Consider the following 25,282-nt stretch of genomic DNA (forward strand, 5'->3'; position numbering starts at 1 on the left):
TCCAGGATCACACCCTGGGCCGAAGGCAGGCACCAAACTGCTGAGCCACCCAGGGATCCCCTCAATTTTTAACTGTAAAAAATCAAGCTATTAATGTAAGCAGAACTAAGAAAAATTTTCTTTCTCTTTTTTTGAGAAAGAGAGCGTGCGCATTTGCACACATAAGTAGGCGTGGGTAGGGGAGAGGGAAAGGGAAAGAGAATCTTTTTCTTTTTTTAATTTTTATTTATTTATGATAGTCACACAGAGAGAGAGAGAGAGAGAGAGAGGCAGAGACACAGGCAGAGGGAGAAGCAGGCTCCATGCACCGGGAGCCCGACGTGGGATTTGATCCTGGGTCTCCAGGATCGCGCCCTGGGCCAAAGGCAGGCGCCAAACCGCTGCGCCACCCAGGGATCCCCGGAAAGAGAATCTTAAGCAGGCTCTGTGCCCAGTGTGAAGCCTCACATGGGCCTCAGTCTCACAACCCTGAGATCATGACCCGAACTGAAATGAAAGGTCATATGCTTAACTGACTGAGCCACCCAGGTGCCCCATCTTCTCTCTATCTTTCTCTGTTTTTGACTTCACTTAATTTATATATATATAAATAAATTCTCAGTCAAATCTAACACTTCTTGTAGACTTTTCCACAGTAGGCAAAGTTCTGTCTACAAGTTTTGATCTATTTCTTAAATAGTCATGTTGCTGTGAATTTTAAACATGAATTTTAAATGTTTGTGGTATTGCAAGATGAATTTCTTATTTTGCAGAGCATCAGAAGGAGCAGTTACGTTGTTTGCAAGCGCTCAGTTGGCTTACCAGTTCTGACCTTCTGGCTGCAATAATCACCTCTATGGCCGAGTTACAGGAAGTCATTAGTAAAACAGGTACGATTCCCTCTTCTAGGTCCTTGTAAAATACACTTAAAAACAAATGTCTAGAAATGCTTTATGGTACAAATCCTAATAAACCATCTAGGAAGAAAATATATTTGCTTTCATCTTTCTTTTATTCAGGTACAGAGAAATTATTAAATCTCTAATGATGTAGAGAATTTATGTAAGTTTTGGTGGGTAATTTTATCTTAATTTATGGGGAAATTAAATAACATTTCTTGTGAATGTATCCACTTCATTTTTTCCCTTTGTGATCTGATTTTCCATGGAAATGTCATTAGCTTTTTTAGTAAGTAATACTGATAACGTTTCTGCGAATGTTTTAGTCTTTCTTCATTTCTCTTTCTAGCTATACATTTTAGAGGCTCAAGTAATAACAGAACCAGAAGAAAGTTTTTCTCGTTTGGTGATATGCTTTTATTTTCCTGAATTAATTTAATTTAATTTAATTTTATTATTATTATTTTTAAAGATTTATTTATTCATTCAGAGAGAGAGAGAGAGAGAGAGAGAGACAGGCAGAGACACAGGCAGAGGGAGAAGTGGGCTCCATGCAGGGAGCCCGACACGGGACTAGATCCCCGGCCTCCAGGACCACGCCCCGGGCGGCGTCAAACCGCTGCGCCACCGGGGCTGCCCCCTGAATTAATTTTAAATAGAGTTTATTTGAATAATCAGTTTCTTTCTACCAGATGTGGAACCACATATAATCAGGATTTCCAAAGGTCTAATTTTTTTTTTTTTTTTTTTTTTTTTATGATTCAGATTGCAGGATATGCTAGTATGAAAGGTTCAATGAAAACTAATTTCTCATGAATAACATCTAGTTACCTACTGGTTAAGCTATGTCATTGGGCTAATTATGGTCATTTCAGACACATTAACAGTGAAAATAATATGGATTTGGTAACAATGTAAACACTAGTGAAATAATAATTTGGGATGTAGTTTATTTTTTTAGACAAGTCTGCTATATATATATGCAGATCATTCATTGTGATTTCAGATATCTAAATGTAGGTTCTTATAGTCAGAAACTGAAGATTCAAAGATAATTTTTATGTTATGGCCATTGATGTTGGTAAGCAATATGCATCTCTAATATTTTGGCAAAACCTCAATGTACTGGATTTGAAGTCTGAAATAAAAGTCTAAATAAACATATTTTAAGTATGTTGGCACTATAGGTTCAGAGCAAAATTAACATTCTTGAAAAAACTTAATGGAATGTTTTGGACTTAGTTTAAAAAACAGATTATTTGTGTTCATCATATTCCTTGTAGGTATGCAAACAGTTAAAATAGATTGGTTTCTTAAGCTATAATCCTGTTTATATCATTATTTTTCCTTAATACTCTCCCATATATGCTTTAGGAGATAAAAGAAAAATATGACTTGGATCTGGACCTCTATAAAATATGCACAGTGATTATAGAACAAGATTGACTCATGGACGATGTTAGGCAGAATGTAATCAAAGATGCATGAGGAAATACTGGCTTTAAATGTAAGAATCCATAAAAGATACAGCTCACAGGGGCCTTACTAGTATTGGAAAGGCTTCAGGGAGCCTTATCTGAAGGTTTTCGCTGGGCCTAGGATGATAGATAGTAAGTTACAGAGGAGGGACAGCATCCAGATGGAGGGCAGAGCTTAAGCAGAGATAGAGAGATGGGAATAAGCACAGAATGAGAAGAAGGATAATAAGGAGATGGAATGGAGATCCATGTCTAACACACCTGGTTTATACGTGATGATTACTAAAATGTATTTTTTATTATAACTATATTGGAGAATATTGGGGGGAAAGGTGGATCATTGTCATGGGCTCAGATGATAGAGGTTTTTTTTTTTTTTAAATGATTTTATTTATTTATTTATTTGAGAGAGAGAGAGTGAGCACAAGAGAGAGAATGAGCAAGAACGAACAGAGGGAGGGGAGAAGGGCAGAGGGAGACAGGATCCCAGGATGCTGACCTGAGCCGAAGGCAGATGCTTAACCAACTGAGCCACCAGATTACAGAGGTTTTATACAACTAGACAGTGATCTCCCTGAGCACATTTTCCAAAAGTGGACTATTGCAGTATTTTAAAGTTAAAATATTGACACAATGGTTATTTGAGACCCTGATAAAAATATGTGTAGGTAAGACATCAAGCAGAAGGTACATCAAGAGTGATGTGTCTTTAAATGCCTGCCTACCTCCAGGGACAAAGCTGCCTTTGATATTAGAATCTGGTTGTGCCTCTAATAGCTTGAGAAAAAGGCAAATTCAGGGAAACTTATTTTTAGGGAAGGCTTTAAATGTTGTTGGCCAGAGAACACCAAGTACTTAGGGAAGAGAGTGATAGTTACTTAGAGAGGGAGAATAATTGGTGTATTAAAGTCCTGAAGGGAATAGGGAAGAATATAGTTGGGCAGGTAAATAATTGAGTTATTATTGGACTAGTACAAAAATGATCAGTGTGTACCTTTTGCAGAGATGACTTAACAAGCTGGACTTCTAGAATAAATCATTCAAAACATGATGACAGGTTAATATATTACCTTTTCCAGGTAATATGTTTTCATTTTTATGTGTATTTTAGTAGTAGAAATCTCAGATATTTTAGCAGAGAGGATGGGAAAATATTCTCAGACGCTTAAAGTACATGAGAAGTTATTAACAGATAATAATGAAGGTAATGAATGTAAAGCTATAACAGCTTATGTAGTCATATTGAGTTTATAGTTTAAGTGTAAGAATAACTCAAATACATTGTAAGCATTATCGTATAATAGAAAGAGCATTGGCTTTGAAGAAGGCAGATTTTGTATCCAGCTCTGCTAATTAGTAGTTGTGTGAAATTGGGCAAGTTGCTTAACTTTACAGGGCCTCAGACTCTATCTAAAAATGGAGATGGTACTCTTTTCCTGGTTTTTATGAGGGTTTAATGAGGCAACACTTGTGGAGCATTTTGTACAGTACTTGGCATATAAAGTGCTAAAAAAACTGTTTCCTTACCACCCATCTCATTGTGCAAGTAGTGTATTATATTAACGAATAGACATACATACTTCTTCCTGTACACATTATTTCTATGTGTTCTTCTAATCTGTTTTATCCCTTTGTGCCTCTATCTACCCACCATTTCTTCTTCTTACCCTCTCTCCTTCCTGCCAACTACTCATCCATCTACTAACAGACTAACAAATGATATAAATGTTACTATCGGCCGTATACTACTTTATAATTGCAGTTAAGAATAATTATGATTGTGGAGCTTGAACTCACCAACCTGAGATCAAGACTTGAGCTGAGATCAAGAGTTGGAAGCTTAGGCTGATCCACCTAGGTGCCTTGCATTTAAAAGTTATTTTGAAATAACTTCAAACTTACAGAAAAGTTGCAATATACAACAGAGACTTTTTCTCTTGCTGAATGATTTGAGAGCAAGTAGTGGGCATGATGCCTATTATTTTCTCATATTTCAATGTATATTTCAAGCAAGACATTATTCTACATAACTAGAGGGCTGTGATCAACATTAGGAAACCGTTCAGGGAAAAAAAAAAAAGGGAAACCAATCAGGCCCCCTTTGACTTTCCTTACTTGTCCCAACCAACCATGTCTTTTATAGTCAAAGGATCTGGTTTAGAATTATGTGTTGCATTAAGCCATGTTTCTTTAATCTCCCTCAATACAGAGAAGTTGCTCAGTCTTTCTTTGACCATCTTGATCTTGAAGATGACAGACTGATTTTTGTAGTATACCCTTCAATTTTGATTTCTGTGATGCTTCCTCATGATTAGATTAAGTTTATACATTTTTGTCAAGAAATCACAGAAATGATGCTGTGTTTCACTTATGGTATACTGTCATACTGTTAACTTTTAAAAAAGGCATACTTTTAAAGGATTTTCTCCATTTCTATTAATATCCTTCTGGGGAATGATTTTTAATGTTTGGGCAATATCAATTGGGCATTTCATAATTTGTTTATCTACTTCATAATAAGATTTTTTTCATCATAGAACAGGTATCAGGAATATCAGTTCAGCTTTGACTTGTAATTGATTCATTGTTTCTTGATCACCTAATATTATGAGTAGTATCTTGAGTCTTCAACCAAGTGGGATATTGAAATGGCATAATCTTGGGAAGGTTTATTAAGGAAATAATTTGAAATGAAAGAAGTTATTTTTTAGAACTGTATTTTTTCTTTTTTTAAAAAGATTTTATTTATTTATTCATGAGACACACACACACACACACACACAGAGGCAGAGACACAGGCAGAGGGAGAAGCAGGCTCCGTGCAGGGAGCCCGGCGAGGCACTCGAACCCAGGACTCCAGGATCAGGCCCCAGGCTGAAGGCAATGCTAAACTGCTGAGCCACCCAGGCTGCCCTAGAACTGTATTTTTTCTTTTCTATTCTTTCCTTCTTCCATTTTCTTTTTGAAGAAATTGCTGAAAATTTAATTTTTAAAAATTTTTTTTAAAAAAATTTATGATAGTCACAGAGAGAGAGAGAGAGAGAGAGAGGCAGAGACATAGGCAGAGGGAGAAGCAGGCTCCATGCACCAGGAGCCCGATGTGGGATTCGATCCCGGGTCTCCAGGATCGCGCCCTGGGCCAAAGGCAGGCGCCAAACCGCTGCGCCACCCAGGGATCCCGAAATTGCTGAAAATTTAAACCATTATATGTGTCAGGACTACATATTGATGGCATCAGAATGGCTTTTTTTTTCTTAGCCCCAAGAAAACTGGTACATGTATATCAATATCAAGTAGTAGCTTTTATATATTAAATAGTACCTGCATTGTTTCTTGTTTTATTTTTTTTCTAAGGTTAAGAGTCAGTGAATCCTTTTTTCTTTTTTATAAGACTTTATTTTCTTTTTGAGAGAGTGAGAGAGAGCATGAGTGGGAAGGGGGAGTGTAGAGGGAGAAACAGACTCCCCGCTGATCAGGGAGCCCGACTCCAACTCCCAGGACCCTAGGATCATGACCCAGTGCTGAAGGCAGACACTTAACTGACTGAGCCACCCAGGCGCCCCAGTAAATCATTCTTTTTAAAAATACTCTTTGTAGGTACTTACCTTTTTAGAATAAGTTCTGGATTATACATATACTATTAATTAACTAGGAGAGAAAAATTTTAAATTATCTAGGAGAGAAAATTAAACATATTGGATATGGAGTAGAATATAAATTAAGAACTTGGGTTTTAGATTTGAATCTGGATCCCGTTACTTACTTCGTGTGTGACATTAGAAAAGGTACTTAATCCCTTTCAGCCTCAATATCTTCATCTGTAGAATTTGGTTAAGAAAAGTTCCTAGTTTAAGTTTTGTTAGGTGAGAATGTAACCTTCTTAGCTAAGTCTCTTTACATGTAATTGTCCAATAAATGTTTGTGTTTTTTGTATTCTAATGTTTTGGTGTATTACTGTATTCCTTTCATGAAGTGGGAAGTTCAGTAATGGTAGCTTCAGTTTACTGCTCAGAAAGTGCTAAAGGTATTGCTCCTGCTACCTTCTTAACTTTGAGGATGTATTTATAGGCAGTGGGCAGAGACCCCACTTTCCATGTTGCCTCTGTAAATACTGGACAGGTGGCAACCTTCTTGCTTTCATTAAAGTGTTTGCTCACTTGAGATAAATTACCTCTTCCAGGTATCCAAATGGTGTGCCTGCAAGAGATCATTTACCTCAAACAGGGGAGAATGTTACTTCCACTGAAGGGCTAGGATATCAATCATTACAAGAATGGACTAAGGAACTCTTTAGATAGCTGAACATTTTGTATGTCTGGTCCAGACTGAATTTCTCAAGACAGAAATGAATGTGCTGATTTGCCTGGAATTATCTCTGAATAAATACAGTGGCTGGATATTAATAGAATGTTCATACATTTTGTTATACTTTTCCTCTATAATTGAATCATAATTATCCAGAAGATAGATGACCCAAGTATACATGCCCCTGCTATTACTATTCAGAACTTTCTTTCATTGTTAGAGGTAACTTTGTAGAGGTCATAGCAACTCTTTCAGGCTAAACTCAGAAATCTGGGTTGATTCAGCATAGCACTGAGGTTTTACACTTAGGAAGTTCAAAGCAGTGAGTAAAAATATTTCTGTTAATAAATACTTATTGGTATATATTTTAAAATTAAGATTTTATTGAATCCTAAAGAATAATGAAATGAACATTCCTACTTCAAGTATGATCTGTGTACCAGCAGCATCAACATTAACAAGGAATGTTAGAAATGCTTAATCTCAGACCCTACTCCAGAGCTACTCAATCAGAATCTGCGTTTTTGTAAGGTCCTCAGATGACTGATACACACAATAAAGTTTGAGTAGAAGTAACTTAGGGGATTTTGTTATTTATGTAGCTTCACATATATTTGAAATTGAAACAAGGGTGTATCATTTTTGGTACTTCAGCTACAAGTGTCTATTTTGGGGACCCATATTTAATTTACTGAATTTTCTTCGATTTTGTGATTTTTAAAAAATTATTACCTTTTCATGACCCCATGTTTTTTCTAACATTTTATTATCAAAAATTTCAGGTGCATAGAGAAGTTGAAAGAATTTTACAGGGCACAGATATTTTGTTTTTTAAATTAAAATTTATTTGCCTTTTGTAATTTTTAAGAACAATTTTTGAATGGATAATTTATCATTGGAAGTGTCCATGACTATGTGAAATTCCAGCATCACAACTTTCATAGGATATATTTATTAATAATATTGTCAAAATAGTGTACAAAATCAAAATTATTTTAAGAAATACAGGTGAGGCTTCAGCATATTTTGTAATTTATAGATAGTTTATGGGAAACTTCTAAGAGCCTGAAACCTTTTCTTAGAAGGGTAAGTTGCAAATCCAGATGTTATCTAGCAAAGTAACCTCTTATTTTTTCATATTTTTGTAAAAGGACAAAGGAAAAAAATTTCCTTTCAAATCTATAGTAAAATATATATGTATTTAGGAATATTGTATAATCTCTACCTGTTCTAGAAGAAAATTATGCCAGCTTACAAGTATTTGTAAAATATGACTATATGATATCCATTAAAACTTGAGTAAAAGAAAGTGGAAGCAAATTTGAACCAGAAACAATGTTGAAAAAACCAATTATGATGGTCTACATAGTTGTATTGACATTTGGATTCTCAGGATTCAATTGCCAATTGTCAATGATGTCATTGAAGAAAAACCAAGAATTTAGGAGAAATAAAAATGTCCTTGGACTATGATTAGACAGGAATTTGTCCTGTAGCTTTTAATAAAAAGGACATCATGATAGAATGAATAATGTTCTTAGTGATAGATATAGAGCCCTTTGTCTCTCTCTCTCTCTTGTTTTTAAGATTTACTGATTTATTTGAGGGAGAAGGGGCAGAGGGGAGGGAGAGAGAAACTCCAAGTAGACTCCACACTAAAAGTGTAGAGCTGGATGCAGGGCTCGATCTCACAACCCTGAGATCATGACGTGAGCTGAAACCAAGAGTTGATGCTTAACTAACTACACCACCTGGGTGCTCCTCTCTCTTCTTTTTAAGTCAAATATATTGGGGTATAATTTACATACAATAAAATTTATTCATTTAGCTGTAAAACTGAATAGATTTTAAAAAGTGTATATGCTAGAATGTATACAGGAAATTATATAAAACATTATCTTCACCATTTTGCAGTCACCCCACATACTCCTTGCCAAGACAACCACTAATCTTTTTTCTTTAAAATTTTTCTTTTCAAGAATTTCATAAAAATGGAGTCATACAACGCAAAGGTGTTCAGCTAAATTGCACAGGCAGAGGGAACAGTTCCCCCATTGTCCTCACTTCAGACCCCAGCTATAAGTTTAGGAATTCCTAGGGTCACTCTCACTTTAGGCCAGCTGGTTATGAGTTAAGGGGCTCCTATGAATTCTCTCAGGTTGCATAATTTGCTAGAAAGACCCATAGAACTCAAGAAAGTGCTATACTTAGGATTATAGTTTTATTATAGCAAATGGAAATAAATTAGACTCAAAGAAAGGGATGTGTAGGGTAAAGTCTAGTAGGATTTCAGGCATTAAGCTTCCGTTGTCCTCAAGATAAGGTAACCTCTTTCCATCAATTTATGACAATACATATGGAGTATTACCAACCCAGGAAGCTCACTGGAGCTGGAGCTTTAGTGTCCAGAATTTCTATTGAGGCTTCATTACATGGACATGATTTTTTTTTTTTTACATGGACATGATTAATTGGATTGTTGACTACATTGCTGAGCTCAATCTTCAGCTCCCTTCCCCTCTCTGGAGGTTGAGTTGATTCACATTGGCTCAAAGCCCCAAGCTCTGATCACATGGTTGGTTTTTTAGACATGGCCAGTTCTTACCTTAAGTCATCTCATTAGCATAACTAATGATGCCTCCATGAGCCAACCCATTAATGTGAACTGTGAAGTGTGGTCCTGGGGGTTCACCATGAGTAACTGTATTCACTGCAGAAATTCTGAAGTTTTAGAGGCTAACTGACCTATCGTGCCTGAACTTAAACGCTAGCTTTCTGTGGGCAACCTAAAAACACCTCAAACTTAACATGTTCAAAATTTTAATCATCTTCTTTGTCCCTAAACTTACTTCTGAATTTTCTGTCTTTGTGATTGGCATGACTATCCACCAAGTAACTAAAATAGAAACCTGGGGTACCATAATTTATTCTTATTCTTACTCTTATTTCTATATTCCACGTATTTTATCAGTCTACTTTTTATCCTAGCCTCATTGTTGTTTTAGCTCCATTTTTTTCGCACGTGTTATGTTCTTAACCTACTAATGGGTGTCCATTCTTAGGCATACCGTGCCATTCTAGCATCTATTTAGCTAGCTAGCTAGCTCATATTTAGCAGAGAAATAATTTGAGGAGGCTTGTAGATGTAACAAAAAGGGGTGCCTAGGTAGCTCAGTTGGATAAGTGTCTGACCCTTATTTCAACTCGGATCATGGTCTCAGGGTTGTGAAATTGAGCCCTGTGTCAGACTTCATGCTGGACATGGAGCCTGCTTAAGATTCTCTCTTCCTCTCTCCCAGCCCCTGATCCTCACCTCCCTCACTCCCCCCCGCCCCCCCACCAAAAGAAGTGACAAGTTGCAAGGACCATGAGTGTACTGTGGAACCTTTTTCTTATAAAGCATTGAAGAGTATGATGAAGTAAATTTAAATTTATTGTAGTCTAAGAATATGCTCAATATTGATGTCTACTTCTCTCAAGTTGTTTTGTATGTATTTCAATATGATTAGCTCATTTTGTAATCATTTTTAATTGTTCTTTTTTTCTTACTTATTTTAAATGGCTGTAATACTAGTCCTGTCTCATTCGCTATTTTGAGGTTTAAATGAGTAAATGCATATAAACAGTGCTTGATCTGTTGCATATCTTTGGCCTCAGTGTAAGCAACAGCATTATTCCCTATTTCTTATTGTATGAATTAACTCTTTGGTAAGGTGTACAAGACCCTCTTGATCTGATTCTCATTTATTGTATAGTCTCCCCTCTCAGTACTCTAAATAATAAACCTGCAATTTAGCTAAGCTGAATTGCTTGTTTCCCAGATGTGAGATGCCCTCTGTCTCTAAACATATGGAAAAAACTATTTTTGCTACTAAATCTTAAGAGGAATTATTACATGGGTTATCATATTGGAAATATTATTCAGTATTCATCACAGTTTTTATCTTTAAAAGCTACTTTGTAGAAGGTACAGAATTTTTTTTGGTCAGTGTTACTTATATGAATATGAATATACTTCTATTCATCTTCAGTAAAAACTGGGGGCATGGTATTATATTACAGTTCTCTGAATGGAGTATTGTAGATATGCAGCTTTCTTATTATTTAAGTTGACACAGAGGCAGAAACTCAAGGATATAGATTTAATAATTAGGTAGCATATTCCTTAGATAAGAGGTCTTTTAACCTTGGGCTCACAGAACTCTTCTCAAAAGAGTCCATGGATAGAATTTGGGAGCAGGGGTGGGGGTCTATCTGTGGACTTGAATGGAAAAAATTATATCTTGTTTCACTAACCACTAACTGAACTTTAACATTTTCTTCAGTTATGAAAAATGATGACAGACCACAATGATATTAGCAGTGTAGTGACTGTTACTGATAGACTGATAGAAACACAGTGTTTTCATTTTATAATACAGTTGTTCAGCTATCTCTGGATATAGCTTATGCTCATCTTTGCTAAGCAGTGACCATGAGACCCATTACATATGTGATGTGTAATCACAGTCTTCAGTGTATACATGGACACAGAACAGCTTTGTGCCTAGTAGTTGTTCATCCATCCAATTGAGCTTCTATATTCTTCATGCTTATGTTTTTTTTCTAGTATTCCCCAAATACAAAATTCTCTTTTATTTCCTTGAAAGTGCAACCTGCAAACACCTGGAAACACATCAGAACTCTCTCAAAAGAGTTATTGACATTACCAGTCAATTTTCTGAAAAAGAAATAATGAAATTGATTCCATATACATTAGTATAAAAAATAATAAGATACTTAGAAATAAATTTAACCAAGGAGAGGAAGGTCTTTAATCTGAGAACTACAAGACATTGAAGAAGGAAATCAAAGAAGACACAAATAGAGGAGAAGGTGTTCTGTGCTCGTGGGTTAGAAGAATTAATATTGTTGAAGTATCCATATGACCAAAAGCCATCTATAGATTTCAATAAAATCCCTATCAAGATTCCAGTGGTGGGGGTGCCTGGGTAGCTCAGTCTGTTAAGCATCTGCCTTCAGCTCAGGGCATGATCCTGGGGTCCTGGGATCAAGTCTTATGTTCTGCTCCCTGCTCAGTGGGGAGTCTGCTCCTCCCTCTCCCACCACCCCTCTCCCCTGCTCGTGCTCTCTCTCATTCTGTCTCTCAAATAAATTTTTTAAAATCTTAAAAAAAGATTCCAATGGCTTTTTAAAAATAGTAGAAAAAACACTGAAAACTTATAACCATAAGAGATCCCAGATAGCCAAAGAAATCTTGAGAAAGAGGAACAAATCAGTAGGCATCATGACTTACTGATTTCAAGATATACTATGAAGCTATAGTAATCAAGATGTATAGTATTGGCATAAAAACAGACACAGAGACCAATGGAACAGAATCGAGAGCCAACAGCATAAACTGAAAACCCAAGCATGTATGGTCAACTAATATCTGACATGGGAGCCAAGGACAGTCAGCAGATAGAAGACAGTCTCTTCAGTAACTGGTGCTGGAGTAATTGGATATTCACATATAAGAGAATGAAACTAGACCCGTATTTTACACCACTCACAAAAATTAATTTGAAATGGATTAAAGACTTAAATATAAGACCTAAAACTATGAAACTCCTAGAGGAAAACAAGGCTCCTTGACACAGGTCTAGGTAATGATTCTCTGGATGAGACACCTAAAGTGCAAGCAGCAAAATAAAAAATTAACAAGCGGGACTACATCAAACTAAAAATCTCTGTTCAGCAAAAGAAACTATCAACATATGATAAATGTTTATCATTTATATACATATATATACATTAGTATCAAATGTATATATATATATATATCGTATATAATGTTAGCTAACACTATGGTGATAATCATTTTGCAGTATATGAGTGTTTCAAAGCAACACGCTGTATGCCTTAAACTCACATGATATTATATGTCAGTATCTCAATAAAGCAGGGGGAAAGGGGAAAAAAAGAGACCTTTAATCCTAGGAAACAAACTGAAGGTTGCTGGAGGGGAGAGAGGTGGGGGGATGGGGTAACTAGGTGATGGACATTGAGGAGGGCACATGATGTAATGAGCACTGGGTATTATATGAGACTGATGAATCACTGGCAAAAAAATAACTAAAAAAAAACCCCCAAAACTGACAAAAAAAACTGACAGAAAAAAAATAGCTAAACCCCTCCCAAAACAGGGGATCCCTGGGTGGCTCAGCGGTTTCGCACCTGCCTTTGGCCCAGGGTGCAATCCTGGAGTCCTGGGATCGGGTCCTGCGTCGGGCTCCGGGCGTGGGGCCTGTTTCTCTCTCTGCCTGTGTCTCTGCCTCTTTCTCTCTAGGTCTATCATAAATAAATAAAAATAAATCTTTAAAAAAAAAAAAAACAAAAAATAAAAAAACCCCAAAACAGACAAAAAAAAAAAAAAAAAAACCAACAAATCAACAAAGCGAAAAGACAACCTATAGAATGGGAAAAATCTTTGCAGACCATGTATCTGATAAGGGGTTAATATACAAAATATATAAAGAACCAATACAATTCAATAGCAAAAGAACCAAATAACCCAATTTAAAAAATGGGCAAATAGACATTTTTCCAAAGAAGTACACAAAATGCTAACAGGGACGTGAAAAGATGCTCAATATCAATAGTCATTAGAGAAATGCAAATCAAAACCACAATAAGATATATTACCTTATGCCTGTTAGAATGACCATCATCAAAAAGACAGATAACAAATGCTGGTGTGGATGTGGAGAAAATTGAACCCTTTATGCACTATTGGTGGGATTATAAATTGATACAGCCGCTGTGGTAAACAATATAGTGGATCCTCAAAAAATTAAGAATACCACTGTTCATATCATATGATCCAGCAGTTTTACTTCCAGGAATGTATCCAAAGGAAATAAAACACACAAGTTCATAGTACCATTTATTTACAACAGCCAAGACCTGTAGACAACCGAAGTTTTCATTGACCAAGTGGATTCAGAACTTGTAGTATATATACAAAAGAATATTATTCAGCCAAAAAAATCAGGAAATCCTACCATTTGCAGCAATTTGCACAGACCTTGAAGGAGTTATGCTAAAGGAATTAGATCAGAGAAAGGCAAACCTATATGATCTCTCTTATGTCTACCCCCTCCCCCCCCAAAAAAAAACCAAAACCAAACTCATAAAGGAAGAAATCAGACTTGTGGTTCGTCACCAGAGGTGGAAGGTAGGGTGAGGTGGAAGGTAGGGTGAGGGAAAATTGGTGGAAGGTGGTTAAAGGTACACCTTTAGGTAAGGTAAATTATAAGATAAATAAGTCTTAGGGTTGCAATGTGTAGTGTGTTGCTACTGTTAACATTACTGTATGGTGTATAGGAAAGGTGTTAAGAGAGTAAGTTCTGAGTTCTCATTCTTACAAGGAGAACTTTTTTTTCTCTATTTTTGTCTTTTTGTTGTATCTATATGAGATGATGGATGGTAGCTGAACCTCTTGTGGCAGTTATTTCACACTATATGTAAGTTAAACCATCATGTTTTACACCTTAAGCTTATATAGGGACCCATGTCAATATTTTCTCAATAAAATGGGAGAAAAAAACTGTAACACAGTTACTTAAGTTCCTTCTATCTTCATGTCTTCAGTTTTTTTCATCCATTCAGTAAGTACTTATTGAGCACCTATTACATGCCAGCCAGTTAAAAAAATGAGGTATTATTGACATATAACATTATACTACTGATTTCAGGTGTATACATAATGATTCAGCATTGGTATATATTTCTAAATAATCACTATAGCAAGACGAATTAACATTTGTTCCGCCATACCTAGTAATAAAAACATTTTTTTTCCTGTGATAAGAACTTTTTTTTAAAGAACTTTTAAGATGTACTCTCTTAGCAACTTTCAGATGCATAGCATCAGATTTGAACTATGTATTCACAATCCTTTTTCTTTAAGATGTACATTGTATCCAATATATTGACTGAACCAGGGTGAAATTGCTGACTTTAGGACAAAAAAATTACCCAGTAAGTTTTGAATTTATTTTATTTTATTTTTAAAAGATTTTATTTATTTATTTGAGAGAGAGAGAGAGAGAGAGAGAAAGCACAAGCAGGGAAGCAGGGGGAGCAGCAGAGGGAGAGGGAGAAGTCGGCTCCCTGCTGAGCAGGGAGCCTGACATAGGGCTTGATCCAAGGACCTCAAGATCATGACCTGAGCTGAAGGCAGACACCTAACCAACTGAGCCATCCAAGATGCCCATAGGCTTTGCATTTAAAAGCTTTGGAGAATTCTGGTGTTTCTTGAGAGAGGCCTACCCCTACTTGTAAAGTGAACTGTAGAAGCTTTAATTATATTTGTAGCAGTATATATTTGTGAGTCAGGATTTCCATCATTTTTACAGATAAAAGAGTCAATTTGATTTTTTTTTTAAGATTTTATTTATTTATTCATGATAGTCACACACAGAGAGAGAGAGAGGCAGAGACATAGGCAGAGGGAGAAGCAGGCTCCATGCAGGGAGCCCGATGTGGGATTCGATCCCGGGTCTCCAGGATCGCGCCCTGGGCCAAAGGCAGGCGCCAGACCGCTGTGCCACCCAGGGATCCCTCAATTTGATTTTCAATATGGCATCTATAATGCTTTATTGAAGATCACCCTGTAGTTAGTGTTCTTAGTTTGGCTAAGCAACAATATTCACTGGGCTATATCTCTTAAAAAATTAAGTTTTTAAAAGATTTTATTTATTCATGAGAGACACAGAGAGAAAGGCAGAGACATAGGCAGAGGGAGAAGTAGGCTCCCTGCAGGGAGCCCGATGCGGGACTCGATACCCAGACGTGGGATCCACGCCCTGAGCTAAAGGCAGACAGACGCTCAACCACTGAGCCACCCAGGAGTCCCTTAAAAAATTAATTTAAGTCTATGTTTTAAGTATATTACCTTACTTTTATTACATTAATAACCAAACTTGAAATAGGTTGATAACTGCATCTCAATAAAATTTCCTTTGTTCTAATCATTCCCCCAAATATTATTTGACTGAGTCAAGATATGTTTTTGGATTGTCCTATTATTGGGCATTTATATCTTTAGTATTATTTATAAATAATACAGATAGAAACAAGAGCTTTTGATTCTTAATCAGTGTTCTAGATTTTTCATTCCTGTTGCCTAACACAGTGTCCTTATATATATGAGCTACCGTGTACAGATTCTACAGACTACCCATACATATGTACAAATATCTATACAGACAGTCACACAGTTTCACAGTTTCATACAGTCATGCCTCATTATAATTTTCTTCTACTCAATGGATAATTAAATGCCTTTCCATGTCAATAAAGTAGGTATACTTTATTAATTGTATTTGGTTACATACTACTCCATTGTTTATATATACTATAGTTTACTCTGTGAATTCTCTGTTGATGAATATTGGTGTTCTTAAAATTTTCCATGATTATAAGCAATACTGTAATGAACTGTGATATAATTCACATGTTTATGTAAAAAAATTATGTTTGTACTGTTATTTCCTTGGCTAAATTCCTGAGAAATGAGTTTGTATATTTTACATTTGGAAAGAATTGCTGGTGTGCCTTTCATGAAAGTTCTTTTACCTTATGCTCCTATGAACAGTATGGAGAGTGCTGGTTTCCTCATAATGCCTTTGGCATGTTAAATTTTGATGATCTTTTTCATATTTATTAATTTGAAAGGCAAAAGAAACTATGCTATTGCTTATTTGCATTTTTTATTAGGTTGCATATTTTTTCATTTGTTCTACATTCATTCATATTCTTTTACAGTTATCTCATGTTCATATATGGGGTGTGTGTTTCCTATGGAATTATAAGAACTTGTGTATCACATGTATTAACACTTTGCTCTGTATCATGTAAATAATTTTACTGTTTGTATTTTAGTTTTGTTTGTGTGTTTTAATTTTTATATAGCTAAATTATTAAATATTTATTTTGTGGTTTTTCTGTTGGTAATTTACTTAGGAATCCTAGTCTTATGTCAAGGTTGAATTGCTCGTATTTTAGTCTAGTATTTTCAATTTTTATGTTAGATCTTGGATTTATATGGGGTTATTTTTGGTTTAAGTAGTAAGGAAATGATTTTTATTTGTGTCTAGATGATCGCAGTTAGTCATAGTACTTTTCAGTTCAGTCACCCACCTTTTCCTTACTGAATTAAGATACGCCATTTACTATGTATTAAATTATTATTATACATTCTTCGATCTATTTCCTGTCTCTCTCTCGGTCTAGTCCTTTTTTTTTTTTTTAAGATTTTATTTATTCATGAGAGACACAGAAGAAAGAGAGAGAGAAAGAGAGAGGCACAGACACAGGCAGAGGGAGAAGCAGGCTCCACGCAGGGAGCCCGACATGGGACTCGATCCTGGGACTCCAGCATCACGCCCAAGGCCAAAGGCAGGCACTTAACCGCTGAGCCACCCAGGGATCCCCTCTCTGGTCTATTCCATGATTTTCTCTAACTCTTCTAATACTAGTATCGTGCTGCTCTTTACATATGTACATCTTGATGTTTTAAAATATGGTAAATCTGTCATTACTTTTGCTTATAGCATTTAGAGCTATTTTCATAGTTGATTTATGTATGTATGTGTATGTATGTATGTATGTATTTATTTACTGTTAGAATATTGCTTTGAGGCAGACATCTTGCTATAATGATTGGTTCTCATGTTTGAAAATTATGTCTACATTCATATTTTCCAAATTATTAGCAATTTGGAGACACAAGCATTATTTTTGGTTTAAGATTGTGATATGTTGGGATTAATTGAAAAGAGTCGCATATAAATGGTTAATAGTGAAAGGTGTTCCTGAAAAAGTAAGCAGGGATCAGATCATGTAGGGCCTTATGGGCAATGTTTTAAGGAGTTTGAAATTTATTCCTAGATCTTCATCTGGGCTTAAAAGCAGTAGTTGTGACAGTATATATTTGTATTTTGTTTTGTTTTGTTTTATTTTATTTTTGAGAGAGATAGTGCATGTGTGTGTGTGTGTGAGTGGGGGTAGAGGGTTAGAGGCAGAAGGTGAGGGAGAGAGAGAATCTCAAGCAGGCTCCACACCCAGCGTGGAGCCCAATTTGGGGCTCGATCTCATGACCCGGAGATCATGACCTGAGCCAAAATCAAGAGTCAGATGCTCAACCAACTGCACCACCCAGGTGCCCGTTGTATTTGTGTTTTAGAAGGTACTTTGTCTATGGTGGAGGATGGGTCGGATAAGGAGAAGACTGAAGAAGAGTAGGGAGATGCTTGCAAGAATACAGATGAGATAAGGTCATGATCACAGAAAACACTGAATAGATTGGAGAAATATTGACGATGGGATGTGGAGATGGTAAGGGAGATGGAGATGTCAAGGGTGACAAAATATTCCCAAGTGTGTGGAGCTGAGTTGGAATTTAAGGCATTAGCATTACTCATGATTAACATTTGTTGTTGTCATATTTTTATGCATTGTTATTAATATTATACTGATGACCAACATTATGATTAAATAATTATGTGTTACATACATACTAGTTAAATAATTACTCATGAATCTCCATTTTCATTAAAAGAGTGTTTCTCAATCTTTCTGAGTTTGAGGACTCCATTTTGGTAAGAAGACATTGTAGACTGCTCTCTCCACACATGATAGTTGTTTTTTTAGGAGCAGTTGACTTTGATAATGTTTTAAAGGATTTTTAATTTTATTACCCACAACATCATGAACATATATTATTCATGCTGTATATTTTTTTTAGGGCTAAGTAAAGATCAAAGTGGCAATGGTTGCTCTACTTAAAAGTGATAAACCCTTCAAATAACTTTTCAGGCTCCCCCATCCTGCCCCAAGATCTGTACCTCACAGGTTTAGAATTACTGGTCAAAACAATTCTTTATGAGTTTATTATAAAGATTTTAACTTTAAATGTATGATATAGCCTTTGCTATTGGAAAAAGTCCAGTAGAGTCCGATACTTTCTCAAAAGACACATGCTATTAAATAGAAGGAAAGTGATTAATAAATGTATTTTACATAAGCAAGAATTTATTAAATGTAGCAAACATTTAAGCAGCTTAGACAAAGGTAGATATGAGATGCTTCAATGATCTTATCTCTTATTTCTGTGTCCTTATTTAAGTAATTCTACCACTATGTCACTGGAGGATTTTTTTTTTTGTTTCTTCATTTATTTAGTGTTGAATTAATTGTACTCTATACTGTATAATGCGAAGTATGTCACAAAAACACTTCTCACTCATCAAAGCATAAATATTTAGTGCTCTTTCTGTAATTCCTTAAGAGTCAGCAGTCAGGAACTTAAAGCATATATGCCTCTTTCCTACTTCTTAAAAATTCAGAAGAATGCCTTGTAGGATTATATTGTCACTCAATTTCACCTTTCAGAGTGGTCAGTGCCTACACAAATATGTTTCTATGAGATAGTAGAATACTGTTATTCATTAAAATTTAATTGTAGTTGATTTTTGCTTTTAAAGGCTCTTTGTGAAAATTTTATTACTTTGATATAGCTGAAAATTTCTTTAAATGATGAGCTTTTATTTTTATTTTTTAAAAAGATTTATTTATGTATTTATTCATGAGAGATACAGAGAGAGAGACAGAGACATAGGCAGAGGGAGAAGCAGGCTCCCTGCAAGGAGCCTTATGCGGAACTTGATCCCAGGATCCCAGGATCACACCCTGAGCTGCAGGCAGATGCTCAACCACTGAGTCACCCAGGCATCCCAAATGATGAGCTTTTATTTTGTTTAAAAAGAATAACTTTGACATACCATTCAAGTTAATATTTTTTATTATTTTTTATTTTTTATTGGTGTTCAATTTACTAACATACAGAATAACCCCCAGTGCCCGTCACCGATTCACTCCCACCCCCCGCCCTCCTCCCCTTCTACCACCCCTAGTTCGTTTCCCAGAGTTAGCAGTCTTTACGTTCTGTCTCCCTTTCTGATATTTCCCACACATTTCTTCTCCCTTCCCTTATATTCCCTTTCACTATTATTTATATTCCCCAAATGAATGAGAACATATAATGTTTGTCCTTCTCCGACTGACTTACTTCACTCAGCATAATACCCTCCAGTTCCATCCACGTTGAAGCAAATGGTGGGTATTTGTCATTTCTAATAGCTGAGTAATATTCCATTGTATACATAAACCACATCTTCTTTATCCATTCATCTTTCGTTGGACACCGAGGCTCCTTCCACGGTTTGGCTATCGTGGCCATTGCTGCTATAAACATTGGGGTGCAGGTGTCCCGGCGTTCCATTGCATTTGTATCTTTGGGGTAAATCCCCAACAGTGCAATTGCTGGGTCGTAGGGCAGGTATATTTTTAACTCTTTGAGGAACCTCCACACAGTTTTCCAGAGTGGCTGCACCAGTTCACATTCCCACCAACAGTGTAAGAGGGTTCCCTTTTCTCCGCATCCTCTCCAACATTTGTTGTTTCCTGCCTTGTTAATTTGCCCCATTCTCACTGGTGTGAGGTGGTATCTCATTGTGGTTTTGATTTGTATTTCCCTGATGGCAAGTGATGCAGAGCATTTTCTCATATGCATGTTGGCCATGTCTATGTCTTCCTCTGTGAGATTTCTCTTCCATGTCTTTTGCCCATTTCATGATTGGATTGTTTGTTTCTTTGGTGTTGAGTTTAAGAAGTTCTTTATAGATCTTGGAAACTAGCCCTTTATCTGATATGTCATTTGCAAATATCTTCTCCCATTCTGTAGGTTGTCTTTGAGTTTTGTTGACTGTATCCTTTGCTGTGCAAAAGCTTCTTATCTTGATGAAGTCCCAATAGTTCATTTTTGCTTCTGTTTCTTTTGCCTTCGTGGATGTATCTTGCAAGAAGTTACTGTGGCCGAGTTCAAAAAGGGTGTTGCCTGTGTTCTTCTCTAGGATTTTGATGGAATCTTGTCTCACATTTAGATCTTTCATCCATTTTGAGTTTATCTTTGTGTATGGTGAAAGAGAGTGGTCTAGTTTCATTCTTCTGCATGTGGATGTCCAATTTTCCCAGCACCATTTATTGAAGAGACTGTCTTTCTTGCAATGGATAGTCTTTCCTCCTTTATCGAATATTAGTTGCCCATAAAGTTCAGGGTCCACTTCTGGGTTCTCTATTCTGTTCCACTGATCTATGTGTCTGTTTTTGTGCCAGTACCACACTGTCTTGATGACCACAGCTTTGTAGTACAACCTGAAATCTGGCATTGTGATGCCCCCAGATATGGTTTTCTTTTTTAAAATTCCCCTGGCTATTCGGGGTCTTTTCTGATTCCACACAAATCTTAAAATTACTTGTTCTAACTCTCTGAAGAAAGTCCATGGTCTTTTGATAGGGATTGCATTAAACGTGTATATTGCCCTGGGTAACATTGACATTTTCACAATATTAATTCTGCCAATCCATGAGCATGGAATATTTTTCCATCTCTTTGTGTCTTCCTCAACTTCTTTCAGAAGTGTTCTATAGTTTTGAGGGTATAGATCCTTTACATCTTTGGTTAGGTTTATTCCTAGGTATCTTATGCTTTTGGGTGCAATTGTAAATGGGATTGACTCCTTAATTTCTCTTTCTTCAGTCTCATTGTTAGTGTATAGAAATGCCACTGATTTCTGGGCATTGATTTTGTATCCTGCCATGCTACCGAATTGCTGTATGAGTTCTAGCAGTCTTGGGGTGGAGACTTTTGGGTTTTCTATGTAGAGTATCATGTCATCGGCGAAGAGGGAGAGTTTGACTTCTTCTTTGCCAATTTGAATGCCTTTAATGTCTTTTTGTTGTCTGATTGCTGAGGCTAGGACTTCCAGTACTATGTTGAATAGCAGTGGTGAGAGTGGACATCCCTGTCTTGTTCCTGATCTTAGGGGAAAGGCTCCCAGTGCTTCCCCATTGAGAATGATATTTGCTGTGGGCTTTTCATAGATGGCTTTTAAGATGTCGAGGAATGTTCCCTCTATCCCTACACTCTGAAGAGTTTTGATCAGAAATGGATGCTGTATTTTGTCAAATGCTTTCTCTGCATCTAATGAGAGGATCATATGGTTCTTGGTTTTTCTCTTGCTGATATGATGAATCACATTGATTGTTTTACGGGTGTTGAACCAGCCTTGTGTCCCGGGGATAAATCCTACTTGGTCATGGTGAATAATTTTCTTAATGTATTGTTGGATCCTATTGGCCAGTATCTTGTTGAGAATTTTTGCATCCATGTTCATCAGGGATATTGGTCTGTAATTCTCCTTTTTGGTGGGGTCTTTGTCTGGTTTTGGAATTAAGGTGATGCTGGCCTCATAGAACAAATTTGGAAGTACTCCATCTCTTTCTATCTTTCCAAACAGCTTTAGGAGAATAGGTATGGTTTCTTCTTTAAATGTTTGATAAAATTCCCCTGGGAAGCCATCTGGCCCTGGACTCTTGTGTCTTGGGAGGTTTTTGATGACTGCTTCAATTTCCTCCCTGGTTATTGGCCTATTCAGGTTTTCTATTTCTTCCTGTTCCAGTTTTGGTAGTTTGTGGCTTTCCAGGAATGCGTCCATTTCTTCTAGATTGCCTAATTTATTGGCGTATAGCTGTTCATAATATGTTTTTAAAATCGTTTGTATTTCCTTGGTGTTGGTAGTGATCTCTCCTTTCTCATTCATGATTTTATTAATTTGAGTCTTCTCTCTCTTCTTTTTAATAAGGCTGGCTAATGGTTTATCTATCTTATTAATTCTTTCAAAGAACCAACTCCTGGTTCTGTTGATCTGTTCCACAGTTCTTCTGGTCTCGATTTCGTTGAGTTCTGCTCGAATCTTTATTAACTCCCTTCTTCTCTTGGGTGTAGGATCTATTTGCTGTTTTTTCTCTAGCTCCTTTATGTGTAAGGTTAGCTTTTGTATTTGAGTTCTTTCCAGTTTTTGAATGGATGCTTGTATTGCGATGTATTTCCCCCTTAGGACTGCTTTTGCTGCATCCCAAAGATTTTGAACGGTTGTATCTTCATTCTCATTAGTTTCCATGAATCTTTTTAATTCTTCCTTAATTTCCTGGTTGACCCTTTCATCTTTTAGCAGGATGGTCCTTAACCTCCACGTGTTTGAGTTCCTTCCAAACTTCTTGTTGTGATTTAGCTCTAATTTCAAGGCATTATGGTCTGAGAATATGCAGGGGATGATCCCAATCTTTTGGTATCGGTTCAGACCCGATTTGTGACCCAATATGTGGTCTATTCTGGAGAAAGTTCCATGTGCACTTGAGAAGAATGTGTATTCAGTTGAGTTTGGATGTAAAGTTCTGTAGATATCTGTGAAATCCATCTGGTCCAGTGTATCATTTAAAGCTCTCGTTTCTTTGGAGATGTTGTGCTTAGAAGACCTATCCAGGGTAGAAAGAGCTAGATTGAAGTCACCAAGTATAAGTGTATTATTATCTAAGTATTTCTTCACTTTGGTTAATAATTGATTTATATATTTGGCAGCTCCCACATTCGGGGCATATATATTGAGGATTGTTAAGTGCTCTTGTTGAATAGATCCTTTAAGTATAATATAGTGTCCCTCTTCATCTCTCACTACAGTCTTCGGGGTAAATTATAGTTTATCTGATATAAGGATGGCTACCCCTGCTTTCTTTTGAGGACCATTCGAATGGTAAATGGTTCTCCAACCTTTTATTTTCAGGCTGTAGGTGTCCTTCTGTCTAAAATGAGTCTCTTGTAGACAGCAACTAGATGGGTCCTGCTTTTTTATCCAGTCTGAAACCCTGCGCCTTTTGATGGGGTCATTAAGCCCGTTCACATTCAGAGTTACTATTGAGAGATATGAGTTTAGTGTTGTCATGATATCTATTCAGTCCTTGTTTTTGTGGACTGTTCCACTGAACTTCTTCTTAAAGGGGAATTTTAAGAGTCCCCCTTAAAATTTTTTGCAGAGCTGGTTTGGAGGTCACATATTCTTTTAGTTGCTGCCTGTCTTGGAAGCTCTTTATCTCTCCTTCCATTTTGAATGAGAGCCTTGCTGGATAAAGTATTCTTGGTTGCATGTTCTTCTCATTTAGGACCCTGAATATATCCTGCCAGCCCTTTCTGGCCTGCCAGGTCTCTGTGGAGAGGTCTGCTGTTACCCTAATACTCCTCCCCATAAAAGTCAGGGATTTCTTGTCTCTTGCTGCTTTAAGGATCTTCTCTTTATCTTTAGAATTTGCAGGCTTCACTATTAAATGTCGAGGTGTTGAACGGTTTTTATTGATTTTAGGGGGGGATCTCTCTATTTCCTGGATCTGAATGCCTGTTTCCCTTCCCAGATTAGGAACGTTTTCAGCTAGAATTTGTTCAAATACATATTGTGGCCCTCTGGCCCTTTCGGCGCCCTCGGGAACACCAATTAAAGGTAAGTTTTTCTTCCTCAGGCTGTCGTTTATTTCCCTTAATCTATCTTCATGGTCTTTTAATTGTTTGTCTCTTTTTTCCTCAGTTTCCCTCTTTGCTATCAACTTGTCTTCTATGTCACTCACTCGCTCTTCCACCTCGTTAACCCTCGTCGTTAGGACTTCTAGTTTGGATTGCATCTCATTCAATTGATTTTTAATTTCTGCCTGATTAGGTCTAAATTCTGCAGTCATGAAGTCTCTTGAGTCCTTTATGCTTTTTTCTAGAGCCACCAGTAGCTGTATAATAGTTCTTCTGAATTGGCTTTCTGACATTGAATTGCAATCCAGATTTTGTAACTCTGTGGGAGAGAGGACTGTTTCTGATTCTTTCTTTTGAGGTGAGGTTTTCCTTCTAGTCATTTTGCTCAGTGCAGAGTGGCCAAAAGCAAGTTGTATTGGGAAAAGGAGAAAAAGAGAGGACAGAAAGAAGGAAAGAAAAGAGAAAGAGAAAAAAAAAAAAAGAAAAAAACGAAAAAAAAAAAAAGAAAAAGAGAAAGAAAGGAGAAAAAAGGGGTGGGGGAAGGAAACAAATCAAAAAGCAAAAAAAAAAAAAAAAAAAAAAAGGAACCACGGGGGAGAGGATCTTCTGATTCTGTGTACTTTAAGTCCCTTGGCTTCCCCTGGAACTTGTCCGTCTAGCTGGTCTTCTGGGGGAGGGGTCTGTTGTGCTGATTTTCAGGTGTTAGCACTTGGGGGAGCTGCTCTGCCCCCTGCCTGGTGCAGGGCTCAGTGGGGGTTGTTTACCCCGTGAGGCCCCAGGAGCAACAGCCCTAGTGGCGGGGCCAGCTCTGCAGCCCTGGATTCAGCTCCCGCAGTAACTCCGGAGCTCTCCGTCTGCAGGGCCTGGAGGCTCCGGGGCGGGGCCGCTGCTCCGCTCAGCTCGGGGCAGGAGTGTCCTTGCTGTCCTGGGCCCTCCCGGCCTCTGCCTGTCCCGGGGCGAGGCTGGATCCTGGGCTGTGTCCTGGCGCGCAGTGCTCCCGGCCTGCGCTGTTGGATTCGCGCTCCCGGGCCGCGCAGGCCCTTCCGCGGAGCCGCCGCCCGAGCTCTCCGAGCTGCTCCTGGAACCGCGCAGCCCCCTCCGCACGGAGCCTCTTCCTCCGCCCGAGCCCTCCCGAGCTGCTCCCGCCCCGCAGCCCCCTCCGC

General features: G+C 37.3%; 1 protein-coding gene across 19 annotated transcripts in view; it reads left to right on the plus strand.

Moving 5' to 3' along the window:
• The window catches only part of CCDC171 (coiled-coil domain containing 171), a 467,902-nt gene that overhangs the window by 149,918 nt on the left and 292,702 nt on the right, over nt 1-25,282 (plus strand). For all 19 annotated transcript variants that reach the window (XR_012037998.1, XR_012037999.1, XR_012037996.1 and 16 more), the window contains one exon: nt 753-869. Coding sequence is in view for 15 of the 19 variants with exons in the window: in XM_072841423.1 (XP_072697524.1) it covers nt 753-869 (117 nt within the window). In the remaining 4 variants the exon portion in view is untranslated. The remainder of the gene's footprint in view (nt 1-752; nt 870-25,282) is intronic.

This window comes from Canis lupus, chromosome 10, assembly GCF_048164855.1.
Source record: "Canis lupus baileyi chromosome 10, mCanLup2.hap1, whole genome shotgun sequence".
NCBI classification, from domain to species: Eukaryota; Metazoa; Chordata; class Mammalia; order Carnivora; family Canidae; genus Canis; species Canis lupus.